The sequence below is a fragment of the Felis catus genome, chromosome D1, assembly GCF_018350175.1.
Source record: "Felis catus isolate Fca126 chromosome D1, F.catus_Fca126_mat1.0, whole genome shotgun sequence".
Taxonomy (NCBI): domain Eukaryota; kingdom Metazoa; phylum Chordata; class Mammalia; order Carnivora; family Felidae; genus Felis; species Felis catus.
Window position 1 is genome coordinate 22885683 of NC_058377.1, and position 16955 is coordinate 22902637.

General features: G+C 53.9%; 2 protein-coding genes across 7 annotated transcripts in view; one reads left to right on the forward strand and one right to left on the reverse strand.

The window, feature by feature from the left end:
- The first annotated feature begins 1510 nt into the window (after positions 1-1510).
- VSIG10L2 (V-set and immunoglobulin domain containing 10 like 2) lies at positions 1511-11324 on the forward strand. The gene is made up of 12 exons (XM_045038510.1): positions 1511-1676; positions 3361-3711; positions 4131-4406; positions 5117-5392; positions 5978-6226; positions 6918-7178; positions 8557-8847; positions 9511-9807; positions 10461-10583; positions 10882-10906; positions 11029-11081; positions 11227-11324. Exons 1-12 carry the CDS (start codon positions 1595-1597, stop codon positions 11322-11324), a joined length of 2382 nt encoding a protein of 793 aa, XP_044894445.1. The 5' UTR covers positions 1511-1594.
- Positions 11325-12382: 1058 nt separating this feature from the next.
- CDON (cell adhesion associated, oncogene regulated) overlaps positions 12383-16955 on the reverse strand; it is a 105650-nt gene continuing 101077 nt past the window's right edge. For all 6 annotated transcript variants that reach the window (XM_045038508.1, XM_045038509.1, XM_006936782.5 and 3 more), the window contains one exon: positions 12383-16242. In XM_045038508.1, coding sequence (XP_044894443.1) covers positions 16079-16242 — 164 coding nt within the window. In that variant the 3' untranslated portion in view covers positions 12383-16078. The remainder of the gene's footprint in view (positions 16243-16955) is intronic.

Below are 16955 nucleotides of genomic sequence, written 5' to 3' on the forward strand. Positions count from 1 at the left end.
TTCCCAACATCTTCTGTGATCTTGATGGCTCTGGGTGAGAAAAGGCTGGCCGCAGGGGCCAATTCCACATGCAGAAGAGGAAGTTAGCCAATTCCACACGCAGTGCTGGCTAACTTCAAGGCCAGCACAAATTCTTGCTGCAAGATCAAATATCCTTTAAGGTTTCCTGATTCACTCTGTCTGGATGCTCATGTTTTCTCTAAAGACAGGGCCTGTGGCCATCTTGAGGCGGACAGCAATGCCAGATCCCAAAGAATTTCTTTTGCTCCCAAAGGAACATTAAGATATTCCCAGTTTGGGGTGGGAGGGTGGTCAAGAGGAGTGAGCCATACGGACTGGTCAGTAGTGTCAGGAAAACATGCCGTCCCTGCTTTGTGGGAGCCCGACTCCCAGGGACCCTCCGTCATTCTGTTCAAAGCCCAGTTAGGAGGGAATAGAGGCTCATGACCCAAAGGAGGGCGTGGAAGGACCTTGGCCATGACTGAATGAAAGTGGGACAGGGGTCTGTCCACTAGCCTGGGGCAAGTGAGAAGCCGAGAGTGCCCCGGTGAGCACCTCGGAGCCCAGGAGGAGCCTGTGGGGCACTCAGCTCTGACGGCTTCTGTCCCAGCTGAGCCCTGATGAACCTGACACCATATACCCCATCCCACTGGGGTCCGGGAATCTCACCCTATCCCTCACCCTGCACCAGAAGACCGAAAACCGACCTCATGTCAGGCTGTCTGGCAGAGACAGCTATGCAACAGGAAAGCTGGTCCGTGCTTCATAGATCAGATCCAGCTGGGAGCGTGAAGGACAGCACCAACTACACGCTGGGCGCCTGACCCAAATATCTGTGTGCCTGTGTACGTGGATAGTTTGATGAACTGTAACCCCCACCCAAGTCAAGAAATAGGAATTTACTAGCACCCGAGAAGCCCCCCCGTATGCGAATATAAGGTTTTTATCTGATATTCACAATAGCCTTAGAAAAAAGGTGTTATTATCCCACTTTATCTGCGAAGAAACTAAAGCTCAGAGAGGTTCAGAAATTTCCAGAAGTGTCAAAGCTCGACAGTCAAACCCGAACTCTGGCGTTGTGTTGGACTCCTGAGCTCCTTCCAGCCCTCTACCAGCTTCTCCCAACAAAACAGGAGGAAAACACAAGGGGGGACGAAAAGCATCCAATGACGTGTTTTGATGTCCTTGTCCCTGAGGTCCGGAGGGCTGCATACGGGGGGCTTGGGTCGGGCAGGTGCTTGCACTTGATGTGGTTGGGCTGTTTTCGACTTTATGCTCAGCGACTCTCTAACGTTACACTCTCATTGAAATGGAAATGCCAGGGGAGCTCAGGGCTGTCCCCGAGGTGTGTGCCCCAGCTAGGTCTTGCCCTCCCATCTCTGCATTATGGATGGAGTGAATCATCTGGTAAATAATTCACTTGTCATTGGGACAGTGAGGGTAACAGGAGAGCGGGATGGTGGTGTCGGAAGGCTGAGGTTGGCCACCCGAGCCAGACCCCCAATCCTTCCAGGGCTGGGCTTTGCTCTGGAGAGGGATCTCCCGAGAGTCAGGCAGGAGCCCCACGTGGACAGCCACCCAGGGAGATGAGACCATGGTGCGTCAGAGGGCTCTGCACAAACCGCTCAGTCTCCTGCTGCTGACACCCCTCTGCCTTCTGCATCGAGGGGTCTCGGGTGAGTGATACTCGGACCACCCCTCACGGGGGCCCATTTCCCCCTCACATCCTGTTACTTCTTCCTTTTCTTCTTTGGGTGGGATCCCCCTTTTATACTTTTGTGGCCATTCTGCCAAGTCCATCCACTTTGTTCATCTGCTGGGCCTTAACCAGCTCTCCCTGAGCGACCGCTATGTGCCAGGAGTGGGGGAGGCAGGGCCGGAACACCTTCAGAAGCCTGGGGTTATCCTGAGGGCCACTGTTGGGTTGTAAGCATGGAGCAACATGGCCAGATCTGGGCTTCCAAACGTTCCCCTCGCCCCCCACTCTATTTTTTAATTTTTTAAATGTTTGTTTATTTTTGAGAGAGACAGATCATGAGCTGGGAGGGGCAGAGAGAGGGGGAGTCACAGGATCCAAAGCAGGCTCCAGGCTCTGAGCTGTCAGCAGAGAGCCAGATGCGAGTCTTGGACTCACAGACCACGAGACCGTGACCTGAGCCAGACGCTTAACTGACTGAGCCACCCAGGCACACCGCCCCCCCCCAAACATTCCCTTCAAGACAGATGGTTTCCTGGGAGCTGAGAGCATCTGGAGATAGGCTAGGTGAGAGATGCTGGTAGCTGGGGCCACAGCAGTGTCCACAGGGTTGGGAAGAACCAGTTTCTGGGTTGTTTTGCTTCTTGCTCAAGTGAAGAGCAGAATTTGGCCCTTGATCCCTTCCCTCCAGCTCCGTGCCTGTCTTCTCTTCTGGCTGGAGAAGTTGGCAGCTGTGGAAAGAGTCTGAGATTGGGAGCCAGGCTCCAATCCCAGCTCTACCACCTGCCATGTGGTTTAAGACCGTGATTTCGTGCTTCAGAGTCTCAGGGGATGCTATTATCGTTACAGTCAAGGTCAGCAGATATTCTGTGCCTTGCTTGTCTTCTGAGGTGCTATCATCATCCACACGTGCCAAAGCCCAGGCCAGTATCATTATTTGGCCACAGGAGACAGGAGAACTTGGTCCTCAGGCAGATGTTGGGGCTCCGTACTAGGTCCTGAGCAGAAAAAAAACACCCGTTGACAGCCTTACTCTGTGATGGCTGTTTAATGTCAGACTCCCCGATAGACTGAAAGATCCACGAGAACCGGGTTGGGGCGGCTCATCTGTCCTTGTAACCCTGGTGCCTGGTACAGAGCAGGTACTCTGTAATTAGCAGTGGATGCATACGTGCTGGATGGGCTGATGGCAGGCTGGGGTCATCTTCCCTTTGCCGTAGTGGGTCTGGAATCCCCCTGGAATCTTTACACAGAGACCCCCGCAGCCTCGATTACCAGTGGCCGTGTAGATCTCCCATCTCGGGCTGATCATCAGGCTGACTTCTAGATGTTTGTTAAAAATACAGATTCCTGGGCCCTGATGCCTGGGGATTCTGAGCCGGTGGTCTGAGATGAGGCCCAGGAATATGTATTTTTATCAGTCTTCCACAGTGGTCTGCCGGCACCTGGGGATGGGAACCTCAGCTCCAGTCTGTTCCCTGATCTCAGGCAAGGACTCCCCCAGGCTGCCTGCTCTGGCACGGCCAGACAGGAAACTCCAAAGCTCCCTCAGACACTGTCGCTTCCCCACCAACTCCAAGGAGGAGAAGGCGGAAGGGCCCGAGGAGGGGAGGAAGGAGAGCGCAGCACAGCCCAGATGTCCTGAGTTGCCACTCTGTCCGTAGGGCAGCCCCACTTGACACGCAGAGCCCCTGACGAGGAGGCCACAGCCATTCAAGGAGTGCGGGGCGGCTCCGTGGAGCTGGCCTGTGGCTCTGGGCCCGCCCCCCTGGTGGTGTTCTGGAGCTTCACTCCCCTGGGCTCGCTGATTCCCCGACCTGTGGCTGTCACCAACGGAGCAGAGTCCAAGGTGGAGGCCGGGGCCTCCGCGCTGGGGGCCGTGAGTCTTTGGAACAGCAGCCTGGTGCTTCAGGAGCTGCGGGAGGGCGCCCGTGGCCACTTCCTGTGCCAGGCCCTGCACGCGGCCGGTGGCCAGCTCCGCACCACCTACTCCTACCTCACTCTGGCCGTGCTGGGTGAGGAGCCTACTGGGACGGGTGACCTGGGTTGCTCTGCGTTTAGCCTCTATTTGCATGTGCTTCTCATTGCATTGGGCTGGGCCCAGGTTCCACCGGTGAGGGGGCCGGTGAGGGGGAAGAGGTGACCCTGAGCTGCCGGGCTGCATCCAACCCCCCTTGTCACTACGTGTGGCTCCGCGACCACACTCAGGTCCAAGTGGGGCCCGCCTACGCCATCGCCAGCGCCAGCCGCGCCCACACAGGCCTGTACACCTCCGGGGGGGGGGGGGCGAGAAAACCTGGGGTCCTAGGAAAGGGATGGTCAGGGCCCCATGGGCAGGCCAACCCCCAGCCAGCAAGGGCTGAGCCGTGAGACACAGCCGGGCATGGCCTGGGTCTGCGATAACAAACACGAGGCCTCTCCTTCCCCTGGCCAGTGCCCGTATCAAAGCCTCAGGTGAGACTGAGTGACCCATCCCCAGTGGAGGGGACCTCCGTGGTGGCCACATGTGCGGTACGGGAGGGCACAGAGCCTGTGACTTTTGCCTGGAGACATCAGGCACCTCGAGGCCCTGAGGAGGACCTGGTGGAGGTCACAGGGCAACTGCTTCAGCTGGACCCAGTCAACAGGACGCACCTGGGCTGGTACGCGTGCAGTGCCCGCAACGCCGTCAACCGGCTGAGCAGTGATGGAAACTTCCTTGATGTCGTCTGTGAGTCAGATCGGTGGGGGTGGGGGGGCACGTGGTCTGCACTCTGCACTCTGCCTCCTGCCACACCTCAGGGCCACCAGGAGGGCCAGGAGGCAAGAACATCAGGACACTGGGCCCACTGGTACAAAATACAGGTCTAGGACAGGGGTTTTAACCTTTTCAAGCTCACGGGCCCCTCTTCCCAGGAAAATGGGCATACGTTCAGAGTCACAATTTTACGCATATTTACGGTAAAGGGGATGGCCCACAGAGCCTGCCTCTGGGCTAAAGCTGAAGGTCTCTCGGGACCAACTAAACCCTGAGGAAACAGGGAGGAGGGACACAATAGGGAGAGAAGGCAGCAAGTTGGTCCGAGTTGGTCCAAGTTGGACCAAGTCAAAGGCCAACGGTCCCAGTCCCAAGAAGCCCCTCCATCCTGGGCAAACTGGGAAGGTTGGCACCCCCCTCCTGCCTAGCCAACTCTTGTCATACCCCAAACTCAGTCCCTCAGGGAAGCCTCCCACAGCCTAGGGTGATTGCCTCCACGGACCCTGAACACCTACCCTGGACTGTGCCTATGGCCCGCAGACTCTGAGCTCCTCGGGGGCCTAGCCCAGTGGTTGATATAGTAGGTCCATAGTACGAGCTTTTTGGTGAGTTCGGTGACGATTACATGAGTGAGTCAGGGAATGAAGACTGGAGCGATGTGACGAGTCTTCCTTGCCCCCCAGATGGTCCAGACAATCCTGTGATCACGGTGGAGCCACTGGGCTTGACCGAGGAGGGTTTCTGGGCCGGCGAGGGGGAAGAGGTGACCCTGAGCTGCCGGGCTGCATCCAACCCCCCTTGTCACTACGTGTGGCTCCGCGACCACACTCAGGTCCAAGTGGGGCCCGCCTACGCCATCGCCAGCGCCAGCCGCGCCCACACAGGCCTGTACACCTGCCTGGCCCACAACAGCCGCCTGGACACCCACAGCAAGACCACCGTCAGGCTCACCATCTACTGTGAGTGTGGGGGAAGGGGCCGCTCAAAGCCAGGACCACCACAGCCCTGTGTTCTGGCAGACTCCAGGCGCCCTGTGGAAAGCGGTGTAGACGTTGTAGGGGAGGGAGGTGTGGGAGTCAGGAGGTGGAGAGCAGGGGGACAGGCTGAGAAAGCTATGGGAAGGGACAGGGAGAGAGGAAGCTCCTGACCCTATGTCGACCTCATCCCCAAGTGATTCTTCCCACGGCCTTGGGGACTGAACTGAGGCACAGAGAAGGGTAGAGAAATGACTGTGAGGCAAAGCACCCAGTGGCAAAGAAGAGGCAATGGGGAAACTTCCCCTCTGGGGGCTTCCACGGGCCTCTGGGATTCCTCAGGGGCTCTGAACTCCCGCTCACCCCGTCAGCTCCTGCCCCTGACCTGAGAGCTCAGCTCTTTGCTCTCCAGCCCCTCGGAGAAATCGAGTCGTTTCCCTCCCACCCACTTCTCGCTCCTTCTCCTACCCTTGACCCTGTGGCCTCCAGGCCTCTAAACTGGGCCCGGGGGCCACGGTGCCCTGGCGGCGGAGTCTGTCCAGCCCCATCCTCACCCACTTCTCCGCCCAGATCCCCCTGAGGGGCAGCCCTCCTGTTCTGCGCTTCCCACCCTTGGGGCTGTGACCTTGGTCTGCGCCTGGCAGGGGGGGCTTCCAGCTGCCCGGCTGCAGTGGGAAGGGCCCCAGGGAACTGGCCCTGCTGCTCTCAGCAATGTCACCTGGAGTCGTGGCACCACCCAGCTCCCTAACGGCGGCGTTTTCACCTGTGCCGGCGAGCACCCAGCCCTGGCGCTGCCCGCCCTCTGCAGGATCACGCTGTGTGAGTGGACATAGGACACAGCAGGGCTCAGATGTTCCAGGCAGAGGTGTGGGTGGGAGCCAGGGGAGAGCCTTAGAGGAGCCCTGGGACCTGGGATGCGGCTCCAGATCGCAAACTCCAAGACTTGCCATGTAGCAAGGAGGTAGGCAGCACTCAGCTCTGACTCTCCCTTCCAACCTCCTCTCCACTCCAGCCGGGTGTCCAGCCACACTGCCCTGTCCTCTGCAGTTTGGGCTTGGAGCCCTGTGACGCCTTCCTGTCTCCCAGCCTCCAGGGTCAGCAGGCTGTCATTGACCTTACACTATACTTCTACTGCCCTATTGCATGTTGGCCTTGAAATGTGCCTTTAGCTTTCTCTCCGCTTTGGAGATTTTTACCCACCCCCCAAGACCAAGTTCAGATGCCATCCTATCTTCAAAGTGCCTCTCCCTAAAGCCCCACAAAGTTTGTCTTTCTACCTGTACTCTAGCATTCATCAAATTATATTGTCATTGTTTGCTTGGTGTCTGTTCTCACTATTTCTCTGGTACATGGCCAACTCCCAATAATGATGAATGAATGAACGAGTTACTGAGTCAATGGAGGAATGAGTGAGTGAGCAATAAATGAAGGAAGGAGGGGTGGGGTGGGGTAGCCTACCAAGCCCTTCCTCCTCCTGTAGGGCCAGGCTGAGCCATTATTCCCTATCCAGGGGAACCCCTCCGGAGCCCCACCTGCTGGACCACAGCCACAGTTGGAGACCAGTTCATCATGCTGAGCTGTGAGTGGCCTGGAGGCGAGCCCCGTGCCATGCTGAGCTGGCTGGATGGACAGCAGCAACCCCTGGGCACCACTAGCCCCTCACTGGCCATCCACCTCCTGCGTACCCAGGACGATCTGGCTGGCCGAGAGTTCACCTGCAGGGGCAGTCACCCACTCAGGGTCCCTGACCCCCACTGCCGGCTCCTGCTGGGTGAGTAGGGGCTGGTGGCTTGGTTCTGGGGCTGAGGTGGGAGAGCAGCCCTTTGGAATCGTGATGAGGGCCTCTGGGGGGGGGGGGGCGGGGTGTCTGCGCTGGAATGCAAAGTGAGTCAGGAGACTGAGTCACCTCACCTCCCAGAACTCAAGTTGTTTCGATCCATAAAGTCAGGGGGTTTGGTCTGGGTCTGTGTTGCCCAATAAAAATAGGTGAGCCGTATATATAATTTAAAATTTTACATTTAAAAAAAGTACAAAGAAATAAGAGAAACATTTTATGGAACTCAATATATCCAACGTATTACTTCGATGTTTAATAATAAACAATTATGAATGAGGTATCTTATTCTACTGTCCTCAAAATCCAGCGTATTTACTTACAACCCATCTCAGTGTGGTCTGGCCCCCTTTAAAGTGTGCAACAGTCCCGTGTGACCAGGGGCTACCGCTATTGGGCAGCACCCTGTCTAGCCGGTGAGGGAATTCTGTCTCCCTCATTTGCATCAATTTGCATGAGGGAGTCTGTCTCCTTCATTTGCCTGAGGGATTCTGCCTCCCTCATTTGCATCAATTTGCATGAGAGGTGCCTGATTATATTCCTGCCTTGCATTAGTGTTTCAGGTGTCAGAGGTCTCTCTCTTCCTCTCTCACTGCTTCTATTTGTTTTGGCCTGGTTTCCTTCTCTGTCCTCATCTGGCCCTGCCAGTCCTTTTTATTGCCAACTCCGCGAAAAAGAGTTAAATACTGAAGTGAAAAATGTGAGAAAACACACAGTCACATATAGCAGTTCGCACAAAATGATTTACATCTTGGTCTCCAGGGGTTTGGTGACAGCCTCCCTGGGCTCTCAGAAGGCCCTCATCTGGGAATATTTCCCTCCCTTATTACTCAGTCTTGGGGTTGGAAATTCTATCCTAGGAGATTCACTGACACCTGAAACTCTGGGTCTTTAGGACTCAGTCCATAAAAAGCATCTGCTCTGGGCCCAGCCCAATGCCCTGGGGGTGGGAGCTGGTGGGCTATTTAGGGAGGTATTAGGAGGCCCCATGCCAGGTACTAGGAGGGAGCTGGTTAACACAGGGGTGAATAAGGCAGGGGCCCCACCTATAGGAGCTGAGACTAGAGTTGGGGCCTGAAGGCACACTGCTATTGTCAAGAAATCTGGAAGCAGATTGTGGTAGGACTCTGGCATAGAACGAGATCCTAGAAGAGGCAGCAGACTGGCCCAAGACAAGCTCCACTGCCAACTCCACTGGCCCCATCTCTCCTCTGTTTCCCCTCCCTATCCCCTCCACTGCTGGGCTACCCCCAAGCCTTCCCACTAGCCCAGGCACGGGGGACACCTTCCAGCCTTACCCTCTCTGTCCCTGCAGAAGCCCCACAGGTGGCAGTGGCTAAGCCCCAGGTGTCCGTGCTGGAAGGGGGAGAGGCCTGGCTGGGGTGTGCCCTCCTGGGGGGCACGCCACCTGTCCAGCTCCTCTGGCTGGGACCCCAGAGACAGCAAGTGGAAGCTGGCCCTTCTGGATTCATGCTGCACCCTGAGGGGGCCCAGCTCCACCTTAGCATCCGGGACGCTGACCCAGCACGCCACAGGGGCGCCTACCAGTGCGTGGCTCGCAACGCCTTAGGGAACAGCAGTCGGAGCGTCCTGTTGGAGGTCCTGAGTGAGTGAGCGGTAGTGGGTGTTTGCGTGGCGAGGGGCATGGGGAAACCTCCAGCCGTAACCCTGCAGGTGGAAAGATGCAGGAATCCTCTGCTCCAAAATTAAAAAAAAAAAAAAATTTAATGTTCATTTTTGAGAGAGAGAGAGAGAGAGAGAGCGGGGGAGGGGCAGAAAGAGAGGGAGACAGAATCTGAAGGAGGCTCTAGGCTCTGAGCTGTCAGCACAGAGCCTGACGTGGGGCTTGAACTCACGAATCGCGAGATCCAGACCTGAGCCGACGTCGGACGCCCAACCGACTGAGCCACCCAGGTGCCCCCTTGGCTCCAAAATTTAGACCCGTTAACTCCTCAGGCACAGACAGGCCCTCAAAAGCGCAAACCCAGACGGGCTTATGTGAACGTGAACCTGATGAACCTGATGCACTCTTGAATAAAGGCCAGCAGCACTCCATGCTATCAGAATAACGTCCTCAGTTTGTAGGTGACGACACTAGGGCACCATAGACTGAAACTACACAGGACTGATCAGGTCTACAGACCTCAGTGTGGTGCCGCCCTCCTGGCTCTCTCTCAACAACATTGGAATCAATCTGGGGGCACAAGCACACCGACATACGTGGTTATAGGTGTGCAGGTGCCGTATGTGTCCCCGCCCTCACCCCCAGGATACCCAGCTCCTCCCAACGTCACCATCAGCCGCCTGACATACGGGAGACACCGGAGGGAGGTGCAGCTGCAGTGGGCCGTCCGAGGCCCTGGGAACCTGACGGGCTTCCTGGTGCAGCGGAGGGCCAGTGTCCCGAGCCCAGGAGCTGGGGCTTGGGAGACAGCAGCCAGTGACATTGAGCCAGAGAGCAGGGGCCGGAGGCTGGGGGGCCTGGACCCAGGTGTCCGTTACGCCTTCCGCGTCCTGGCTCTGAATCACCACACGGCTGGACATCCCTCTGAGGTGAAGATACCAGGTGCCGGGGCTAGGGCCATGGAGGGACTCACCTTTTCTCTACCAAACCGAGCCCCGCTTCATTTTCCTCCTCGCGGGGCCTCCCCTGCTCCTTTCCTCCGCCTCCCTCCACTTGAAGTCCTGTCTCCTGGTCTCTTTCCTCTTCTCCACCCTCCCCTGCGGTAGTCACGGCTGTCTTTCCCGTCCCTCCCTGGGAGGCTCCGGAGGCCCCGGGCCTAGGGGTAGGAGCCACAGCTCAGCTTGAATCCGGAGAAATAGGGAAGGGGGAGGCACAGGATGCCGGTGATTCGAGAAGGGTAGGGGCCCAACTCTGTGCCTCAGTCTCACCTCCCGGGGCACAGGTGGGCTCTCAGCTTCCTGCTGCTCTGTCTCCCTCCCGGAAACTCCCTTTTTTCCTGGTGTCCTTCCCTTCGGCCCCAAGCTCCAAGATAACTGGCCTGTGGCCTTCAGTGCCACAAATGGGGGACTTGGCTGGGGACTCGAAAGCAGGCAGAGCACCTCTTTCCTTGGGAAAGGCCTGACTCACAGATTCTCTGGGTCAAGTCTTGCTCTTGATTGCTCACCGCAGGGCATTGCCTGCATGCCGCCCCCTAAGCCACTGTCACGTTTCAGTAGTGGCACCAAAGCCATGTAACCAGCACTCTCCCCTCCCAGCGGATCCACCCTTCAGCGCCTATCCTGCAGTGCTGGGTGCAGCGGGCACAGGAGTGGTGGTGGCAACGGTGGCCTCTCTACTGGTGTTCCAGTATGCTGCCCGGCACCCGGGGACCGTCCCCTGTGAGTGGAAGGCTGAAGGGCGGGGTTGCTTGAGTCCATAGGTGGCCAGGTCTAGACCTATCCAAGGAGAGACGCAGACTTCCCCTGGGCAAAGAGTCTAGGCTCTTCCTTAACTGTAACTTCTCCTCAATGCTAGCGGTTCATCCGGGCTCCAACCCCCAACCCCAGCCATCTGAGGCCATCCCCATCTATGCTCCCGAGTCTCTAATACAGGGCCTAGGAAGGAAGGGAGGGCTACTCTCCAGGGACCTGTGGTGGATTGCTCAAGTTAACACCCCTTCTTCTTTTCTTCCTACAGGCCTTGGTCGGTTGCTTGTTCCCATGTGAGTGTAGAACCCTCGTCCTTCGGTGGGGGGCGGTTGTGTGTTGGGATTTTCCTCTAATTGGAAAGGAAGGCTGGGGAACCGAGGCTGTCACTGACTTCACTCTCGCACTTCACCCTCAGGGAGCAAAGTCATCAATACAGGGAGTCGAGGGAAGGCCTTGAGGAACAGGCAGGTAAGCATGCTTCCGTCCCCAGGACCACTCATGTGTAAGGACAGCAGTCCTGAGTCTCATGCATGAGGCTCAGTCTCTTGTCCTGCGAACAGGCGGGGATGCCCCCGAGGCATCGGTCTCCTCTGCTTGTGTCTGTCCTTGGTAGGCATTGAACCCCCACCCGCCACCCCAGGTGTGGAGCCTGTGCAAGAAGCCACGGATGCTCCAGTTAACGTCACCATCACTGTGACTGCAACCCCATGAGGCCCCAAGAGTTAGGTGCAAATACACACGGGGACAGGTGGGAGTGGAAAGATCCCTCCGTGTAGTCGGCCCTAGAGCCAAGAAAGCGAAGACCCCAGCTGCCCCACCCCCTTCAACACCCAGCCTTCACAACCAGGACAAGGCTGCCGTGCCTCTGGAGGACTTGCTTCCAAGAGGAGTCCTGGCCCAGCTTGTGGAACCCGGAGGTGGAAGGATGAGGAAGACCCACAACTGGAGAAGAGACCAGGCGGGTGTCCGAGGGCCGGGGAGAAGGATGGTTCTGGGGACGGTGCCTGGCGCTCTGCCGAGCAAGCCAGCTGCTGGCGCACGAAGCCTGTGAACCGAGAAACTGCTAAATAAATCGTACGTGATGCTCTCACCGGTGGAGGCTTATTTCAGTTGCAACTCCCACAGGGAGAGGCCGGCCCCAGCTTCAGCCGGGTTCCCCTACTGGCGGGAAGCTAGGAGATGGGAAGCAAGACCTGTAGGCAGGCGTGTGTCGCCTTCATTCAACTGTGGCAAGGAAGGTGCCCTTCTGGGAGTTCCTTACTTTCCAGATCTCGAATTCCTCCCCCAGGAACGCAAACTTCGGTTATGGGACCAGCTTAATCAGAGGGGTAGTGGAACCACGTGCCAATGCCAGGGTCTTTGTCCGTCTCCGACCTTTGGTGCAGGAGTGTCGCGGAGTCTGCAGTGGTCACAGGGACACACAGTCGCTAGACTCCGGGAGTCTGTGCCGACACGACAGAGCAGAGGTATTCCAGATGCGGCTTCTTGCCACCAGGCCCGGGGGATGCTGGCTGACGGGGGACCTTCCAGAGTCGTACCCTGTCAGCTGCCAGCATGACTCACTGGCTCCAGCGTGCGTGTGCGTGTGTCTGAAATCTGGGGGAAACACAAACGAATGCTTGTTCAACTGGGCTACAAGAGTCAGGAGTCAGAGCTGCCTCCGCAGGGGACTCGGATGAGAAGAAACAGCAAGAGAGCCAAGGGATGATCTTGCCAGGAATAAGGAAAGTGGCGCCTGGAAGGAGACAGGAGACGGACAGAAACTTAAGTTGCTTCTCAGGTTCTCACAGACTTAGACTTTATTAGAAAAGGGATTTCAAGTTCTCTCAAGGCTCTCAGGACTGGAGCTAAGGTTTAAAGAAGGCTTATTTCAACATGGGGAATAAACCAGAACAAGGCCCCACCCCATGCCAAAGACCCTCTTGGCTCTCTGGTCACCACAGCCCAGACACTTTGACTTGTTAGGGCTGCGCCTTGAGGAGGCGAGCTGTCTACCCAGGAGTTCACACCAATGTAGCTCCAAGTTAATGGTACACACAGACCACTCTCCTCCCCGCGTTCCTCTCCCTCCCTCCTGTCTTCCTTCCAAAGAGATACTGAGTTTCCCCCCCCAACCCCCGCAGGCGGTCTGCCTCCTTCCACACAGCTCTTTGGCTCAGGCATTTTCCCAGCCTCCCCATAAAACTCTTGTTGTCCTAGATCCTGTTCCTTCAGGGCCTGGATCTCTTCGGTCAGAACAGGAGGGATTAACTCGCTTGGCTCTGGGGCGCGCACAGGGATTTTCAGGGGAGGACCGGGATGGAGGTTCCAAAGAATTTCAGAGTAAGACATACACCCACCCACCCCCATCACAAGCTATAAGCAGCTTTATACAAACAGGGAGTATCTCAGGATCCCCATTTTCACGTGCTACTCTACAGGAAAGCAGTGTTCCCTTTTTAATATAAAGTCGTATCAACCAGATAAAACCTGTCAAAGCTACATCACTTAAAATATGTACAGTTCCAAACAGAATATTACAACTTGGAGGAAAATAAAAACACACTTTTCAATATGATACAAAGACATGCATCTCAAAGTCATTGCTGTAAAAGGGCAACACAGGTGGAATTCAGTTCTGAAATTAAGCTCTTTGCAGTACTGTATCTGGAATGATCGTTGCGGCACGGTCGGCCTGATACAGACGTATTGGTGTTCACAGACTCACTCAACATAAACACAACCCAGAAATGCTTTCCTAAAAGACCACTTCAAAAGGCTGAAAACACTGCAATTTCGCTTACATCCTGTACGGCACCCATCACCAGACTATCGGTACGTGATGGGAAAAAAGGAGATAGTGAACCGATACGACAGGAGCGGGGGAAGTTTGATGCTAAAACAAAGAACCACAGAGAATTCTAAGACGAGAAGGCACATGAAGAGGCCTGACCAGTGAGATGCTCACTAAGCCGAGGGAAGATCACATTCCCTGGCGGGGCGGAGCGGGGGGAGGGTGTAGGAAGAGGTGAGGGGTGTCCTGGGGAGAAACAGGGACTCTGGAAAGACCCAGAGCACGCAGCTCTGCCCCTGCAGGACCGAGCACAGCTTCTCAGGCTGTGGGGTCAGGGCATCGAAGGCACCATGCGGCAGGGGAGGAGAGCATACGGAACTGGACCGGTTCCATCGAAAGAGGGAACCACATGCTTTTGGAAAGCGGTATGGAAAAAAATGGAAGGAGCCCAGATTACGGCTCCAGATAAATTGGGCTAAAGTTCAGGCTCTGTGGTGGGTGACTGGCTATGTTGCAGATTTGCTGTGAGGGTTAACGAGATAGCAGAGGCCAGCACTGAGCACGGTGCCTGGTCCACCGCAGCTACTCCACAAATGCTAGGGCCATCTCCCACCCTGTGCTATGTCCTCGGACTTCCCGGGGAAGCCGACAGCAGGCAGGACGGTTGCTGGTTGACTGTGCAGGTCATACAAGTTCAGAATAACTCAAGGTCAGGGAGAATGCAGAACTCCTGAACAGTAAGGCAACTGTATATATATATATATATATATTTATATATTTATATTTATGTCTCAATATATAAAGGCATTTTTTTTATAAATAAAATACAATAAAAGGGATAACACTTAAAACAGCGTTACTAATAATATAAATAAAGCAGTCCACAATGAGTTTGCCCTAAAGGTAAAAGTTGTCTCCTCTACCGGGTGGACAAATCCCATATTCAAACTCAATCTTTAAAAGCAGTTTATGACCTAAGGCTCATGCTAATATACCTCTGTTTCCTGAATCAAAATGACTGCCTACGAACATTTACTCCCAGTTTTCTCATACTCCCTTTGTGACCGCATGGCTGTGAGTTGGTTGGCAAACACAGGGCATGTTTTCATATTCTGTGCACTAGGACTCCGTCCTTTGCTAATCACAGAAGGGATGCAGATATCCCCCTCCAAAGCCAATTGTATCTACACCACATGAAGCATAAATCCAGCACACTATAGGTATGGACATCTGGAATGCAGAATTTGATTCTACAGCACCCCTAATACCGGACCCTGAAATTATATTCACTACATTCCATTCGAAGACATTCTCGCATAGTGACCCAGCTCAAACAGCGTTATTTCGCTAACAGCTCTATTTATAAAATATATAGACATATGTAAGGGAATATTGATGCATTTACATAAACAGTTGATTAACATAGTATTCTAGTCTATTTCACTGCAATTTTTGGGAAAGAAGCTTTTTTCATTTATGCTGAAACTGTTTGACTCTACATAAAGAGAATCATTTTGTTTTTTTCTCCCCCCAAGGGATGCACAATCCAAAAATAAGCAGTGATCCATTAAAGCTTGACTCAAAAGCTATTAAAATAGCTATTAAATAGTAGTAGTGTTTTTTTGTGAGCTTTTGTTTCTTTTTTTTAGATGTGGAGAAGAAAAGCCTTCCAAAGGCAGCTGCAAATGTCCTCGTCACTCAGAGGGAGCAGTAACTGTGATTTATGAGCTCTGCTAAACCGAAGCTTCAGGTGCCTGTTTACAATGACGACATTCTGAAAAAAGTCAGGAAATTTCAGACCATACCCCTTTCCCTCCAAGTTAAATCTTTTCTGACATTCACGTCTTCCAAGCATTGCCCATGTTGGAAGCTGGAAAATAATAATTTTCGGGTGGCATGACACCGGGAGCACAATGTGGGTCTTTCTTTTCAAGTCGCCACTTTAAACTTATGTTGTTCCTACTCTCAGAACAGTCCAAAAGAGCCCCACGGTGATGATTTTATAAACCAATCCAATTTTAAGGTAGTGGGACCTGAGGACATTCATTTTTCTCTCTGGCCCTGGTTCCCTCTCTGCAAAATGCAATAACCCCACAGACCTTAACCTCAAACCATGTTCATGACACTTTGTGACTAGTGTCTAGAAAACGGAACATAATTTGTGCCCATGTGCAGACAGTCAACAGGTCCCCTATCACTTCTGTGGAAGGCACTCCTAAAATTCAAAAGAGACCTGCTATTATAAACACTAGGTGACAGCTGAGGGTGATTTCAAATGTTCTCAATAATAATAAACATAGTATCAAAAGCCAGCTTTCCATCTGAAAACTTCGAACAGCCAGATCAGTTACCTCTCAAGCCGTATGGGCCAAGAGGCTGGATCCTTGCAGGAGGAGCTCTTCCGGTCACTGCGGTTCTCGGAAACATGGAATGATACCACTGCTCTCAGATGATTGAAAACTACGCAAAACTAGGTTTCCTACTGAGGGGGAGGGAGGAATAGGAATTGTTAAGGCATAAATAATAAAAAAGGGCACACAATTTAAGATACATTCATATGACATTACTACTACAAAAAATAAATAACGATTCTCTCTGATTTGAATGAATGTCCTTCACACAGTCCATCCCCAGGCCTGTTTTGTGCAGGTACTGGCTTGAAGTGGGAGCGTGACCAGTCGTACGCACATCCTCAGGTTTCTTGGGGTTGCTGAAGGACCCCTGAAGGGCTGTCTAGAGGAATGCCGGGAGGAGACCACGCTGTCTTTTCGGTACAGTCCTTTGACCCATGTGGCAAAATATGAGGATTCCGACTTAAAATTTTGTTCTCTGTTTCTGAATGGACATAGCTGTCTCCTGAAAAACACAAAGGTTTGGGAGCATTCGGAAGTCATAAAGCTGCCTTTCACAATACAGTCTAAAAATATTACTTTGATCAATAAAGAATCATGAGCAAGAGTAGAGCCAGTTGTGTTGAGTTTGACTTTGAGAGAGGAAGTAGGTTTCAAAGATCTAAAATAAAGCTGAGCTCTCATGGACAGTTGTACAATTCATCTGAGGGCTAAAAGCAAAAACCCCTTAAAACCCTGCAGATAACCACTTTAAAGAAAGGCTACAGGGGCGCCTGGGTGGCTCAGTAGGTTAAGCATCTGACTTCGGCTCAGGTGTGACCTGAGATCTCATGGTTCCTGAGTTCGAGCTCCACGTCAGGCTCTGTGCTGACAGCTCAGAGCCTGGAGCCTGCTTCAGATTCTGTGCCTCCCTCTCTCTCTGCCCCTCCCCTGCTTGCATGGGGTCTCTCTCAAAAATAAACATTCAAAAAAAAATTCTTTTTAAAGAAAGTCTACAAAAAAAAAATAATAAAGAAAGAAAGGCTACAGGGGTGCCTGGTGGCTCCATCAGTTAAGCGTCTGACTCTTGATTTCAGCTCAGATCATGATCTACAGTTTGTGGGTTTGAGCCCCACATAGGGCCCCACACTGATAGCGTGGAGCCTGCTTGAGATATTTTCTCTCTCTCTCTCTCTCTCTCTCTCTCTCTCTCAATCCCCTCCACCTCAAAACTAAATA